This window comes from Amblyomma maculatum, chromosome 1 (assembly GCF_055883805.1).
Source record: "Amblyomma maculatum isolate TAMU_Amacu chromosome 1, ASM5588380v1, whole genome shotgun sequence".
In the NCBI taxonomy this organism is placed as follows: Eukaryota; Metazoa; Arthropoda; class Arachnida; order Ixodida; family Ixodidae; genus Amblyomma; species Amblyomma maculatum.
In genome coordinates this window covers 101826528-101842413 of record NC_139344.1, presented here as the reverse complement: position 1 = coordinate 101842413, position 15886 = coordinate 101826528, and the positions used below count along the sequence as shown (strand labels likewise).

The following is a 15886-nucleotide window of genomic DNA, read 5'->3' as shown; positions in this document are numbered from 1 at the left end:
GACGTTGTTAAGGCGGTTTGTGCGGGGAGCATGTCGTCGTGATCTGCTGCAAAGCGGTCACCAGGAGAACTTTTTAAAAATATTTTGTAAATTATAGGCTCTGCACAAAGCTTTTTAAGTTGACTCGAATACTTATGAGGGCCACCTTTATCGATTTCTTGCATTAGAATATCATCGCAAGTACTGCTTCAGGGGACCTTTAGTGCTGAGTTCACACAAAGGACCATCAGTCCGCGGACTGCATATTACATGTTCGCTCTTGCTGAAAACTGGTCATCGATCCGACGCCATCAAGCAGCCTCGGAGGACCAAGAAGGAAAGGAGCTGTTGTCCGCGTGCACCTCCGGCTTTACTGACCCCCTCTGTTAACTTCCCCCCTCTGCGCCCCTATCCCAAGCAATCAACTACACTCCGCCTCGCAAGCTGTTTGCAACACTGCGAAAAACAAGGGGGCGACAGTAAGAGCACAATTATCTATTGTAGTCCGTGCACCAGGGCGACCAGCATGCAAGAGCATAATTATAATGTGCATGATCCTGGATGGGGCGGGACCGGGACAACAGCATGCCTTGCATAGTAGTGACGTGTGAATACGCAGTCCGCCGACCGACGGTCTGTCGTGTGAATCGGCCTTAAGGGGAATTCTAGGTATATGAATTGGTCTGGCTCGACTTGCTCTAAGCCTCCGCAGAGTGTGCATTGTGCTCCTGGACAGAGCAGTGAATTGCTTTCTCAAAGCATCAGGAATTGCAGTGCAAGGCATTAATATCTTCAGTTATCCCGTAACAGTTTTCAGCTGGTGTGGTTGAATGCCCACTGCTCTCAAAGGACCCCTAAAACATCTTTCGGTCATAGTAAATATTCAAGCGTAGTGAGCACCTGAGCTGAATATATGGATCTGCACGCAGCACAGGGACCACAATCGTGCTCAAAGTTGATGTTTTCCGGTGACTTTTTCAAGCTTATGCCTTCTTTCATATCGTGCACCTTCATAAGAAAGGGCTGTCATCTAGATTCATCCTGACGTTGTGCAGCCACCATGGCCACGGCTACGTTGTGCCTGCACGCCAGCAGTCTCTACCCTTGCAGGAAATTTTTGTACCTCTGCAGTGGGGAGGAGTGGGTGAGGTTGTATGAGCAATGCTGACCTCTGAGCACAAAAAAAAGTGATGACAGGGGAAAAAAGACGCAAAGACAGTAAAATTCAAATTTTAACTGCAGGTAACTTAGCTTCTAAAAAAATGCATCCTGAAAATATTTGCTACAAGGTATTCACAAAACAGTGCCCTTTAATATCTCAGGTACGGTAATTAACTCATCTTTGTTCAGTCATATTTCAGGGACTCTAATAATTTTTATCTGCATTAGAGGTCCTCTGCACAGCAAAGACTACAAAGCCGTCAGGAAGATTAGGTCAGTTGGTTAACTTGTGTGCATTTCTGTGGTCATTCCAGGCCAGTTCGCAGAGCATGATTTAAGTTTTATCAAGATTTGAAAGCTGCTGTCGCTACCTGCATGCTTATGAAATATTAAAATGCAAACTAATAAGTAGCTAACTACTCACCTGCATGTTAATTTGAAAATTCCGAGACAGTATTTTCTTATCAAAAGAGCTCTTGTTTTATTGAGTAAGATCAGAGCCGAGATTGATCTTCTTTATTATAGTGACGGTGCTCAACATAAGAATGGAGAGGCGATGCTGAGGGCATTAGGGAGCCATTGGGTGATGTGGCAAAGAAATAGCAGGACTGAGACTTTGAGGACAGAAGAAAGTAAAGAATGGGAGGTTCACCAAATGTAATGTCTATTTGGCTGCCCTGCACTTGGTAGAGGCATAAAAGGTGCTAAAGATAAGATAAAGTTATGGGGGGTTAAGCACAGTGTGTTCGCCTTGGGCCAGTTAAAAAAAAAAAAAAACGAAAACCATAGTGTGCCCATCATTCATATTCAACCAACTGTGAGGATTTGTGCTACGCTGTAGGCTTGAGCACAACTGATGACAATGATGGGATAGCACATAGCCATTATTTTATGACTCACTAGAAGTGTCTGCTTGTCGATTGTGCAGCATGTCGCTCTTCAACTTCTTTCAGGAGAAAAAAAATGAGCTCAAGAAGATCAAGGAAGGAGCAAAGGACTGGCTGTCTAGGTTGGAGGAGCTCAAAAGTCAGCTGCGTGAAGCTGTAGCAGATGTTGTCAAGGAAGAGGTCCGTGGGAATGAGCTGCAATCAGAAATTGAACATACTGAAGTGGTGTTGCAGAAGTTGGCAGATTCACTGACTGCTTCTGATCAGGCTGTCATGGACATGAACTTGACATTTGCCAATGCAGTACAGTCATTGCATGATCTGGAGAGGAAAGAAGAAGAGCTGGGAAGAAGGTACAGTAAAATTTCATTATGTGACCCTGCTTAATGTTTCTTGACATAATGTTTTTTTTTTTTCATCATCAGCCAACTCCCTATGCAGGTATGGAGGTTCGGCTAAGACAGTCATACTTTTACGTGGTTTTATAATGCGAAACTTCAAAAAAATTTCTGGAAAACTTGCATGGTTTCGAATTCGCTCCGAAATGTCCTAGGGGGAGGCAATTGTAGCCACATTAACAGGGACGCTCATAGGCAATTATCGATGTTGTTTGACGTAATCTCCGATAGAGGAACCACTTGCATAATGACCCCCTTTCCATCTTTATTATTAAGAATTTTCTTTAAAGAAAGTGCTAGCTTTTCTTAGTGCGTCCCTATGTTTTATACTGGTTGTCGCAGTCTATTGCATGGGCCTTGGTAGCATGCCACTTTCGTGGTGAAGAGGGGGGGGGGGGGGGGGGGACGCTTGGTGAAGTTAGCAGAAGGCCAAGTTTTAGACACCCTTCACAACTTTGTTCTGGTTGTGAAGCTCAGTGATGAAAATAGGAGTCCTTTCTAGACGTTTAGAAAAGCTTGCTTCTGAACACTGAAAAACAGCATAATGTAGTAGATTATTTTAAAGTAGAATTAGGTATACAAGATGAGTACGTAAATTTGGAGGAGACCAAACAAGGGTTGAGAGGGAGCATCACTGGAGGGGTTTATGTAGGGTTTTGCTTCTGAAGAAAAGCAGGGGAATGGAGAGGAGTTGAGTATGGTGAGGAGTAGTAAAATGGAAGAATATTGCTTTGAAAATGGCATTGTCTGAGCTGGAAACCTGTGATTCTTATACCTGAAAAAAAATTATACAAAAGCAGCAGCAGGGAAACAAACAGTGCAAGATATACATGATGAATCATCGCAAGAAGCAGGCTCATGTTTGCATGTGTTTATAAGAGAGGATTAGCAATTTTAAATGGACATGATAGGAAATACACTTTGACAGAATACTTCAGGACAGCTCTTAAGGAAATGGTGAAATACCAGCATAGGCTGACCAAGAATGTTAATGGGAGAAAAAAGGGCTAAGAATAGAAGATGGATGGGGACCTTTTGTCTGTGGAACTTTGTCAACGAGATTCCACTGTATCTCTTCTGATAACTTCAGACACCTGTTGTTGCAGGATGGTTGCTTGATAGGACAGAAAGTAAAATGGAGTCCAATGTCAGATTCCTCCCACACCACTGCTTGATAGGACAGTTGACAATCAGTTGATAGAAAAAAAAAAGAGCAGTTTTTTGTGCTGTCTGAGATATGAATGCCTTGAAGTTGCTTGAAGGAATTGAAGCCTTTATTCTTTTTTTTTTTTTCCAAATTCAAGGGTTGAAGAACAGATGAACGAGAAGAATGTACTAATGCAGCATGTGACGCCTGGACAAATTTTGCACGAAGCTCAAGAGCTAAATAGTTGGATTGAAGGAGAGATTGAAAATCTTGAATCCATTGTGCAAGATATTCAGCGAAAGGCACGTATGATCAGACTTTGAAAAGTCGCATGTGCTATATTTGGAACCTTAGTTGCAAGTAAGTCTTTCGTGAGAGGCTGCTCTAATAATCTTTATTGCAGGTACAAGAATTATTGTGGCACTTTTGGCAAAATGCATCTCAGTAAAAACACTCTTGAGTCTTTAGAAGTGAAAGTGGGCTCATTTTCTGGGTACTTGTTATTCACATCTCTTCCGGGTCTATGCTTTGTTGTCCACAGTGTGAACACCTGCGGCTGGAGATTCAAATCATCACTGCTGCAAGGGAAAGATACGTAACTCAAGGACAGGCAAGCTTTGCATGGGCTGTGTTTGAGAGCTTTTCCTCATTTGTCATGCATGTTTGTTTTAGTTGAGGAAAATATCTCCCATTTGCTGCCATCATACATGGGCTCTCTGCTTGAAGGGACACTGCACAAACTGAAGTTAGTCTCTTTCGATAGGGTACCATATTCTATTCACAAAGAGACCATTCTCACCAAAAACAGAGCGTCTGTAAGCTAGAAAAGACCCCCCCATTCCCTGAAAAAAAAAAAAGAAATGACATACAGGTATTGCCGTCACCAGCCAACTCCATGCATAAAGTTCATGCATTGACACTGATTTTTCTGTGTGGATCTCACAGGCTACTCTATGCCACCATTCACTTCAAAACTGCAAGAACCTGTCCTCTTCGATGAGTGCATCGCACGTTTTTAGTCAACCTGGTGGAAGACTGCTATCTAATTTTCTTAGCAATAAATGCATTTTTGTTGCCGGGAAAACATTAACACGGCCAGAAAGAGTCAGATAATCAATTTTTGCTGAAAACAATAACTGGATGGAGTTGTCCTCAATGTCCCTTTAAGCTCTGTGGGCTACAAATTACCGGCGTCTCTCATAGCCTGAGTCGCTTTGGGACGTTAAACCCCACAAACCAAACCAAACCTATTTGTTCTTTATTGTTCCCACTAGTGCTGTTGTGTTCCTGCTCCAGTGATCATTCGTAGACTCAGCAGATCTGTTGCTTTACTTATCTCCTCCTGTGAAACCTGGTAATAATATATGAGGAAACCATATAGTGGAAAGCCAAAAAACACTTTACGGAGATGTCAAATTTAAATGATTGTAAGTCATGTTATTTAAATTTTAAAAATCTGAAGTAGGAAGCGGGAGAGGATAGGACGTTGATTTACAATCTCAATGAGAGCATGATATCGCCAACAAAGGTGAGAGAGATGAGATATCAGGGATTCCACTCACTGTATTCAGTTATAGACTTAAAATCGCATAAATATATTAACCAGGTACAGATTCACTGTACCAGACGCAGATTTCTATGAGAGGCCTTAGTCATGCCGGCTTTGCACGCTGTCGTATACGAGTGGCAAGTTGCTTGTTACCATTTGTTCTAGCTAGGCTTTACATAGCTTCCCCAAAGTGCAATGACTGTGTCCCGCTGACGAGGCGCTTGATGCACTCTGGCCAGCAGCAGGTTGCAGTGGAGCTGTATTTTCTGCGACAGCTGGATGACAGCATGCAAGAGGAGGTTCCGCAGCTGATAAGGCAGAGCTTTGCAGCTACTAACCAGTACATGTAAGGCCATTTTCTTGTTGCACCATTTTTCTTCGCACCTCCTACTGCTGCTAAGCATGAGTGTGTAGGTGTGTGTGTGAATTCATGGGTGGTCGTGATGGTGCTTAGCAAAGTGGACTCACTAAAGCTGAACAATATGGGCCTTCCTAAACCACTCTAATAGGGTGGTTGTTGACAGTTATTCGCTCCTGCACGGTACTGGTAAAAATCATGAGCTGCCTGCAAACTGGGGTTTTGGGCTTTACTTCGATCGTTGCTGTGTTTATGCATTGTTTTTGCTGCACTGTTGTGAACTTAATGGCTGCTGGTTGTTTTGTGTGTGCCACAGACTCATCATTTTGCACTCCCGAAAATGTCATGTGACACCTTTGTCTGGCTGCTAGACCTGTCCAAAGTGCATGCAAGTACCCATATACAGTGTGTTCCAAGTGACTTGGGTCTAAGTTTAAGGGGTTGCTGTTGATTTCAAGTCACAAAAATGACTGAAAATTCAGTATTTCAGAAGTCAAAGTATCTGTTCATATGACTCGTTTTCTGTGCCATCTTAAAATTTTCTTTCTGAAACCTGCCGGGAAGTATTGCAAAAAAAAAAAATGGTTACAAACCGCAGTAGTGCTTGAAATGGGTAAGAAAAAAAAAGGCTTTTTATTTTTGTCTTTCTTAAGGTTTAGTGGCACTGTGACCAAGTGGGCTTTTTTGGGAGGGGATCAGGAGCTTACTGATTTGGCTTCAAATCTGGAGCCTCAGCTCAAATTCAGGGGCAAAGAAAACAAAAGTTCCAGGTCCTGCTTCATAACTGACATGAAGGAGCTATGGCATCAGTATCAGTTTCCTCCGCGGTTGTCACCAGAGACTGATGGAATTTTATTAGGAGGATTGGAGTGATGTGGTTTTGTGCTCGACTAGGATGGCTTGCACTTGCTCGATCAGCCCATAATATATTGTTTTGTTTCGAACTCCAGGAGTCATAGATTTAAGAAGGAATACAAGATTGTGCACTTATGCGGCAACAATAAGTGAAAGTTGCCAAATGGCTGAGTATGGTAAGAAGGCTTCTGTGCAGGCTGCTGTGAGTGAATTTGTCATGGAGGGTGCCATGGGCACGCATCTTACCATATCAGGCTTCAATAGTAGCGTGCATGTGAAATGGGCAGGTTCAATGGGAATCGCGAGCCATTATGTGGATGTCTTGAATGTGTAGCTGAGCGTTTTGAATGCTGTCTCTAGATCACAACAGCTGGTTGCAAACAATTAAAAAGTGGTGCCATAAACACGCAGAAAGAGGTAGGACTAAAAAATATACCACTGACTGCAACCTTGCTGCTTCTAGAGAAGTAAGCACAGAGCTCAACTGCCTTGTTCTCAATACTGGGTTGTTGCGCACTCTGTCCCTCTTATTTTGACCGTGTGTGTGTGTTTTTTTACACTCATAGAACCACACTGCAGGTTGAGAAAATTGATTTTATAGTTTATGATATTTCTCACCTGAAATTTGGCCCTCTGTCTAAAGAAGTCTGGAGTGACTATACCACATAAGGCCAAATGAAAAGTGCATGTTTTTTTTTTTTTTTTTTTTAAGAAGTACAATGAATGTCACTTCAGTTTTCGATCTCATTCTGCAGAGTCAGTAGGTTTTTCACAATTCTGCAGACTGCAAAAAATTAAGGAAGATATTCTTGTGGCACAATACCGAAAGCTTAGGCAAATAGTTTTAATATCATTGGCAACAAGCATAACAGTTTTCATATAAAGAAAAATAAAAACAGAATCGCTGAAAGCTGCATCCCCTATTCAGAAAATAATTGGTGGCTGTTTTGGGGGCTAATAATGCCAAGTCTTAGCTGGTTACTGTTAGGCAACTTGCATGAAAAATGTTGTGGCTAAGGTTTTTTTGCACAGGAGCAGAGTGTGATATTTGTTGATGAAATTGGCACAGCAACTGCCACAAGCTTGCACTCGGGGCCAAATTTCAGAGACAACTCATCATTGGTTTTGCCAATTGACATAAATCTTGCGTTTTAATTTATTTCTTTCTCTTTATCTGCTGTGGAGTTACAAGTTAAGGAGTGAAAAATGGAGACATTGGGTTATCTTGGAGCCTTTTTTTACAGGTTGTAAAATTGCTTAGAATGTCTGTTTTTTCATATCGGACAATCCGCCTTTTTCAAAGGCTGCTCTGCACATGCACGCCTTTCCCCTGGTTGAAAATGAACCACCAACTCAAGCTGCGCATGCGCAGTTCTTGGCCTCCGCGATTGGCGCTGCAGGAACTGATCTCGGAGGCCATGTGCTGTCAATATTTGTGATAGGCATATGCGACAGATAAGGGTGGCTGTCAATAACACACATTGGCATTTCGCAGCCAGCTGCATCTCCCAAGAGCGTTTTCAAGCGGTAGCAGATGAATTTTCAACCACTCCCAGAGGGCGCCACATTTTGCAAAAAAGGCTGATCGGAATGGTTACAAAATTATATAGGTACATTTTAAGTCGGGAAATTCTTCACTCTCATTTGTATAGTAATTTTTAAGCTTGCATTTTTTGTTTAGCAACAGCAGTAGAACACCCATCAGTTTGAGTCATTGCCAGTTTAAGTTTACATTCATATTGCTATGTGTCGTATTTCACATCAGCCTTCATTGTGATGAGGCTCGACCATGTTTTCGTATATTGTTCATACAGCTACTATTTAATTTGAAGACTAAACTCAGATATTAAATTTTAATTGTTTAATTTGTAAAGTTGTGGACTGCCTTAAGTTCAGCCCTGTACCACACTATTTTCACATAGGTACTTTTTTCTTATCTCACAAGGGGAGGACTGCAAGAGTGTTTTTTGATTGACGCTGCTCTCGTTCTCACTGCTGATGAATCAACTTAGTTTATCTTGATGGCCTCAGTGAGATGACAGTGGGTTTTGGGCAGATTGAAATATAATCGAACTCATGATTAACTAATTCTGTCACTGACAAGCAAGGGACCATGTGAAGGAAGGACCGTGCCCCAGGTAGCAGTAGTATATATGTAACTTGCTATTCAGGGAGAGTGCTGCTGATGTAGTAGGAAGTGCCAAAATGAAGCCTGAGAAATGCATCAAGCCCTGGGCTTAGTACTCTGTCACATTTCATTAGCAAAATGCATCAATTTGCAATAATTTTTTGTCACCTTGTAGAATTTTGTATTTAAATAGGAGTACACAACCTCCTGCAAACAAGTGTAGATTACAGGGTACACAAAACATCAAATCTTGATCTTCAGCACTATACACTGAAAGCATTACAGACATACACTAAATGCCTTAATTTTTACTTGTTTATATGTATGCATGCAACTAGAATCTGTTCTTTGTATGTGATGGTCGCGTGTTTTATTGCATTGTGCAGGCTTGTCCGGCGACAAGAAGAGGATTGTTATCTCACTTTACAGAAAGCACGGAATGACCTATTAGGAATTCAGCCTGCTATGATGTCTGCAATGGGCGAGGTACAGATGCATTTTTGCATTTGTTGCATTCAGAAGGTTTTAAGTGATACTGTTTAGAAAATTTGAAAAGTTTTGCATAACTCCTCATTGTGTAGTATTGCTGTATGAAGGGGTGAGAGTGCTTGCCTATTGCACCATGCTGTGCCCATCTGACCTGTTGCCAAGCTTTGCCAAACAGCAATTTACATGATAATTTACCATCGCAAGTAATACTACACCTAATTTAGCTGAGTATTTTCATCAGTTGAGCTTTACTGGGCGATCGCTGCAAAAAAACGCAGCCGCATCCATATCCACAACAGTTCGATTCACTCGTGGTGCTTGCCATAAAGCTGTTATCGCCACAACTTTCATGAAAGGCTGGTTGCACGAGCCTTTCTAAATTGAAATTAATGGCAGCTAATCAGTTCTGCTACTGTTTGTAGTAGCTGTCACTAATCTTTTTCTTTCATAAACTCGAGTAAAGATCTTTAGATCCATTTCACCCTTAAATAATTCTGGCCATTGGGGTACAGAATCAATTTTTATGCAGTTTTGTACTAAATTCCTTTTTTTTTCAACCCCAATTATTTCAGAAATTCGCATAATTTGAACTAGGAGGACGGTCCCAGCCAATGCCCATGTAAGTGTCTGTGGCATCGGATGTCCGTTAATTCGGACATGGGCAGGCTCGCTCTGGTTATTTCATACGGGGGATCACATTGAGGTACAACACATGCCGCCAGTGATCACTGAAATAGGCATTGAATGTAACAGTTGTGTCCGCACAAATTGTGCGTGCTGTGACAGATATGACGACAGTCTGACGTTCGCCATTTCCGAAGTCTCAATTGCATAGTTTTGGATTCACTTTTACTTCATGCCATCCTGCTTCACCAATGCGACTGTGCGATGAAGCTTATCCTCAAAACGCGACAGGGGAGTTTTGTTCAAAGGCATCAATATTACTGAGCCACACTGTGAAAAGGGTAGGGAGGCTTCTACTATTTTGGAGCAATCCATCAACCTTCCCAACAATGTACGCAAAGCAAAGCACTTGATGAAACCACAAAAAAAAAACAGATGTTTGCACTTGGGTTTCATCTCAAATGCAGACAGCTCTCATGCAGGTGTTCGTCAGATAAAAATTTGTACTACGCAGTTTTCATTAATTTTTTCGAGCGATAATTCAAACGTTAATTTAAATGAACATTTTTTTCTGCTCCATTTGTAAGCCAAATTAAATTGAACTTACTCGAGTTATGAACAGAAAAATGTGGTTTGTAAACATTTAATGCTATCAGCCTGCTTCAAAGTGCTTCGAAATAGCCCATAAATTCTGCAAACATGCTCTGAAATGAGACTTTTGCTCCTCCAGAGCTGCTCTCTCTCTCTCTCTCTCTCTCTCTGCCTAAGCAGGAAAGGGATTACATGTGTTGCAGTAACAGTTCAGCAAATGGTTCCACTGATGTGTTATGAGGGGAAACTATGAATTCTGGTAAAGTTTGGTCCTTCAAAATATGGCCGTGCTACTTTAAAGTGGCTTAGTCTACTGGATCTCTGGGGGGCAGCAAAAATATAGGTATCGTGTGACCAACCAGATTTGTTGTTATACGGCGTATGAAAGAATTTCAGTCTAGAGACCTGACGGCATACTTTAAAGGTCCACTGAAAGGGGTCACCAAGGAGGATAAACAACGCCATAACACTGTTAGTTATTGAACCACCCATCATTCTCCTCAAAAATTTTCGATCTAGCTTCTGCAACACCAGAGATATCGGCGAATAAAAATTACCCTTCCAATTTTCCCTCTCAACTCGTACGCCGAAGGGAGCCATAAAAAAATAAAGAATACAAGCAAGTTCAAAGCTCCGTCCAGACATACGTCACTTCGACGAACTTCCGGTTGCCGTGCGCTCGCTCGCTGGCGTACTCGCATCAACCCGTCCTCGCTCGCACACGCCTGAGTTCGCCAGTTCGCGCAGCGACGGTTAGTGTAACCACGAACCCGTGGTTACACCACTAACCGCGGTTATCGCAAACCGAGCTTGACGACCTCGGTTTGCATCGTTAACCGAGGTTATGACGGCGTCTGTTGACGGAAGCTACTCGTCGGCGCCTGAGTGCGCGAAACGTACGAGTGGGTCTGCTTCACAAAGTTATTCATTTGCCCACTGTATCACGTTTAAAGATCGATGTATAGAATATGGTGCCGCCCGACGTCTTCGATTACGGCCGACAGCACAGCGACTGCGTACTGAAGCCTTGTCTTGCCTGCAGTATCGTTTGAACGGCTTGTTGCTGAGCAGAACGTCACAAAATGCGTGGCCTTAGCTATGAAAGTACACGAGTTTGCAACGCTTGCAGCACGAGATGCAGCGAGCAGGCTGAGGTACGTTACACAATTACCGCGGGGGTGGGGCGCGCGAACGACGGCGCCGTGCGTGACCGTCCCTAGTCGTCGCTAGGCCTAAATTGTTTCGCTTCGAAGCCGCGGCAGTCGACGCTTTGGAACATGATCAACGCTGTCGTAAATCGTCTACTTATGAAACTGCCTTATAGTGAATCATTTCCTGCCATAGTAAAATAATTATAGGATTAACTCTGCCAACGCATAGCTAGTACGAGCAGATCGGATCAGCCGAAATGCACCAGCGGCAGCTGGCTTGAGCAGAAACTAGCTTGTATCACGGCTATCGCTCTTACCAGCAATTTGCTGCTGGTCAACGATCCTCACGAGGGCTTCATACTTGATATTCGGCTCAGTATTCCATACGCCAACAAATTTTAGCACGCTTTATTTCGGACATCGGTGCTAACGATCCGCCGTGTTGTTCGCGGGAGGAGGGGCCACAGCGGCGGTGTTTACGGCGGTCGAGGAGGTGCTGCCATCGTGCGGTGCTTGACCGTGCTGTTGACGCCTCGTCGGACGACACTCCGGTACTCCTGAAACTACGTTATATAAATAAGATATTTGTAAATGCAGCTTCGTTCTGCCGATCACTGCGTCACTTCGGTTGTTGTACTTAATGGGCAATGGTCACCTAACCGATAAGGGCGGCGAGCTGTGTAACAGCCCGCACAGAGCTCGAGCAGCGCACGAGCAGACGACTTTCGCAGCTACCGGAAGTGTGTCCGTGACGTCATGGCTGCAGTGGCCGCAGCGAATGGCAGCTTCTAGCAAGCCTTGCCAGTCAACTTACCTGTGACGTCACGGGTCAAGGAAATAGTTCCATGCGACACCGCCAAGCGACATTCTCTCTGCCCGCGAATTTCAAAAAACGGTGTTTTTAAAAATTAATAATGGATCGCTGGCTTTGTTCCAAGGAGTTTTACTTTGCGTTAATGCTCAAAAGGATGTATTCTACACACTCAACATGTTTGTCAGTGCCTTCTTGGGGGCTGTTTCCGTGGACCTTTAAGGGGTTCTAACTTAAGCTTACTCAGCATGTGAGTGACCGAAGATGTTGAACGGTCATCAGAAAAAATAAATCTGGCTGAAAGACGCTGGATGCGCTCTAGTTTGATAATGTCCTTGCTTAGCACGGGTCGCAAACTATCGAGGCATACTCGAAAACTTTTCTTACTAGAGAGCGGTATGCTTCAAGTTTGATGGCAGGAGTAGCGCCTTTTAATTTTCGGCGAAAAAAACAAAGCTCTTGAAATGCCTTCATGGTAATGTTGCCAACGTGGGCGTTCCATTTGAGGGAGTCTGTAATTGTTAACCCTAAGTATTTAACAGCTGAAAAAATTAATAAACTGGTCCTGTATGTGATAGTTGTAACCAAGGGGCTTTTTCTTTCTTGTTGTTGACATAGATATGGTCTTCGCAAATTAATCTTCGTACCACTCTCCTCACACCAGTCCGCAAGTTTACAAAGGTTTTTATTCAACATAGTTTGTTGTGAAGCACTGTCTATTACACTGTACAAGACACAGTCAGCAAACAGTTTTACACTTACAGTTTCATCGACATTTTCAGCAAAACTATTGATATAAATTAAAAATAACAAACGACCTAGCACAGATCCCTGAGGCACTCTGGTCAACACATCATTATATGCAGATCTAAATCATGAACATTCTACAAATTGGGTCCTATTGCTTAAATATGCCTGTAACCAGCCAGAATCCCCGCTTTTTTAGTTCTATCAATAAGCAAAGGGTGCAACACGTGGTTAAAAGCCTTTGATAGGTCAAGAAATATGGCGTCAATCTACCTGCCACCGGCAATGCCTGAAGCAAAGTTATGAATGACTGATAAAAGTTGCATGGCAGTTGGCACCTTTTTTTGAAAGCCGTGTTGATAGGCGACAAAAGAGTTTTTATACTCGAGGTGATAAGATAAGTGATGTGCTATTATGTGTTTAGTATCTTACTGCAAGTACATAATAAAGAGATTGGTCTATAATTAGTAGCATTAAATTTATTGCCTGATTTGAATATTGGAATTACTCTAGCTGTTAGCCAATTGGTTGGGAAAGAACATTCCTGAAGTGATGCATTAAATAGAACAAAAAGGTAATTGGATAGTACTTCAGAAATTCGTTCGGTATGCTGTTGGTGCCATGTTAAAACTTTGCTTTTATATTTAGCAAGAGTGAAAATATCCCCTCACGACTAAGCTCTAGGTCTGGCATTGCAGCAGCAGACTGGAACTGGACAACGTTTGGGGCTCGCACATGTGAAGTTCGTAGTCCAGCAAGGGCAAGCTAGAAGCTACTGCTGGATCCATTAGCAATATTAGCGAGATTGTCAGTTATGCTATCATTAATTTTCGGCTGTTCCACACTTCTTTTAGTTTCTGAGAGGAAGCGCCCAAACTTTTGGGGCGACTCTTCTAAGAAATTTGTTAAGGTTTGACCATAAAACTTGCTGCAAGCAATTCTTAATTTATTAACGGTGGACACCCCTCTTTGACCAATTTTTTAAAATTATGAATGTACAGTAGAACCCTGTTCATACGTTTTTCACCGGTCCGAGAAAAAAAGACTTAACAGCCGGGAAAACGCAACAGTGAGGAAGGCTCCGAAAAGGAACGAGAACGGTGCAGCTTTCACTTCAAACAATTTATTTCCGCAAAATGACATTAGGACTTAAAAAAATCAATAGTGGACTGCCGTTTCTTTCGCTCGCTAGAAAACACCAGGCGCTTCTCAATAGCCTGGAAAGCCGTATTGCTGTCTGCGTCGCTTTGAGGTGCGACATACCTATGGAGGAGGTCCAGAGCCGCGACCGCTTCTCCAAAGCTCGGATCTGACAAATCCTCGGAATCGTGTGGCTCGAGCTTGTCATCACAATCTGCGGCTTCACTCGCGACCGAGCTCGCAGCAATATCACCGATACTCTGGCACTCCGATGTCACGACGGCAGCATCCACTGCGACGTAGTCGTCGTATGTGAGTCCCGTGGCACCCAGCGCATCCATCGCCTCGGTGAGCTCTTGATCGCAAGAGGCTGCTTCCGACTCTCCAGCGTCTGTGCCAGGAAATTCCCCTTTGCCGTCCGTGCGAAAGCCGCACTGCGCGAAGCAGTGCTGTGCAGTTGATGGGGCCACTGCTGCCCACGCTGAAGCAACATAGTGCATAACATCAAGCACCGAAATGGTCGTAGGCTGCTGTCCATGATCAATACGCGCAAGACAGTGCTTCACAACACACTTCCGGTAGGAATGCTTCAGGTTCTTTATGACGCCGGCATCCAGCGGCTGCAGATGGCTTGTAGTGTTCGATGGGAAGAACACAAGCTTGACGTTCCGAAGAAACTGCGGGTCTCTTGCGTGGGCAGCACAATTGTCTAGAAAAAGGAGAACACTCCTGCACTGGGATCCCATCTTGTTGTCGAAGTAGTGAAGAAATTCTTCGAACAATGAACACGTCATCCAGGCACAACTGTTACTTCTGTAGTGACATGGCAGCAGGCGAGTGTCCTTCAAGCACCGCGGGTTCCGATATTTGCCGATTACCCATGGCTTTAACTTATCGGAACCATCCATGTTGCAGCAAAGGAGCACCGTCAATCGCTCTTTGCTGTTTTTGCCTCCGTGACACGCTTCTCCTTTCAGGCTTAGGGACTTGACGGCTGCACCCGACAAAAAAGGCCCGTTTCATCGGCGTTGTAGATGTCACGAGGCGCATAGCTCTCAATTAGTATAGCAGATAGTGTGGCCTTCCAATCGTCGACTGTTGCCAAGTTCACACTTGCTGATTCACCGCTTACTGTCTTGTACGCGATGCCGTGCCTCTTTCGGAAATGGTCGATCCAGCCATTCGACGCCGCAAAGTCCGTGATGCCCAGTCTGTCGGCGATGTCCATTGCCTTCTCGCACAAAATGCTGCCATCAAAGTTGACGCCGGCAGCGTGAGCTTGCTTGAACCAGGTCAGAAGAGCCTCGTCGAGGTTTCCATACTTGGCCCTACGAGCCTGCTTAGCTTTCGGGCCGAAAAGCGCTGCATTGCCTTCAATCTCGGCACGCTTTGAGACGATGCTGTTAAGTGTCGATGGTGGCAGACCAAGGTCTTTGGCAATATCAATTCTTTTCTGTTCTGGCTTCCTGTCGACAGCGTTGAATGCGTCCAGCTTTTCCTGGAGGGAAAGCATCTTCCGCTTGCGCGGCGCCATCGAAGAACGTCAGATCACGATCGTCGGATACAAAGAACAAGGGTTAGTTTGACTGGTTCACGACCGGCTTTGTCGTGAACTGGTTCGACGGATGGATGGACGGATGAAGCTGAACCCTTTGAATCGGGCGGTGGCGGTGCACGCCACCTAGCCGACGTTCACGAGGCGGACGGCCATCTAGTGGCGGCCTCTCCAACTCACGTGCGGCTTCTTGAAGTTAGTTCCATAGCCAAGCCTAGCCAAGACTCTTCAAAAGTCAAAATGGTGGTTGGCGCGCGTTGCCTCAGGCGGGTTCACGGTGACCAGTTGCGATGTATCATGCGGGAACATTTTCACA

The 15886-nt window shown here is 43.9% G+C and overlaps 1 protein-coding gene across 5 annotated transcripts in view; it reads left to right on the top strand.

Annotated features, from left to right (window-relative positions):
- Positions 1–15886, top strand: part of LOC146203324 (uncharacterized) — a 492360-nt gene that overhangs the window by 390245 nt on the left and 86229 nt on the right. For 2 of the 5 annotated variants that reach the window (XM_084588677.1, XM_084588678.1), the window contains exons 6-10: positions 2094–2380; positions 3730–3874; positions 4114–4182; positions 5364–5467; positions 8849–8948. In XM_084588677.1, coding sequence (XP_084444803.1) covers positions 2094–2380; positions 3730–3874; positions 4114–4182; positions 5364–5467; positions 8849–8948 — 705 coding nt within the window. The remainder of the gene's footprint in view (positions 1–2093; positions 2381–3729; positions 3875–4113; positions 4183–5363; positions 5468–8848; positions 8949–15886) is intronic. The other 3 variants (XM_084588675.1, XM_084588674.1, XM_084588676.1) reach the window with 2 other exon arrangements.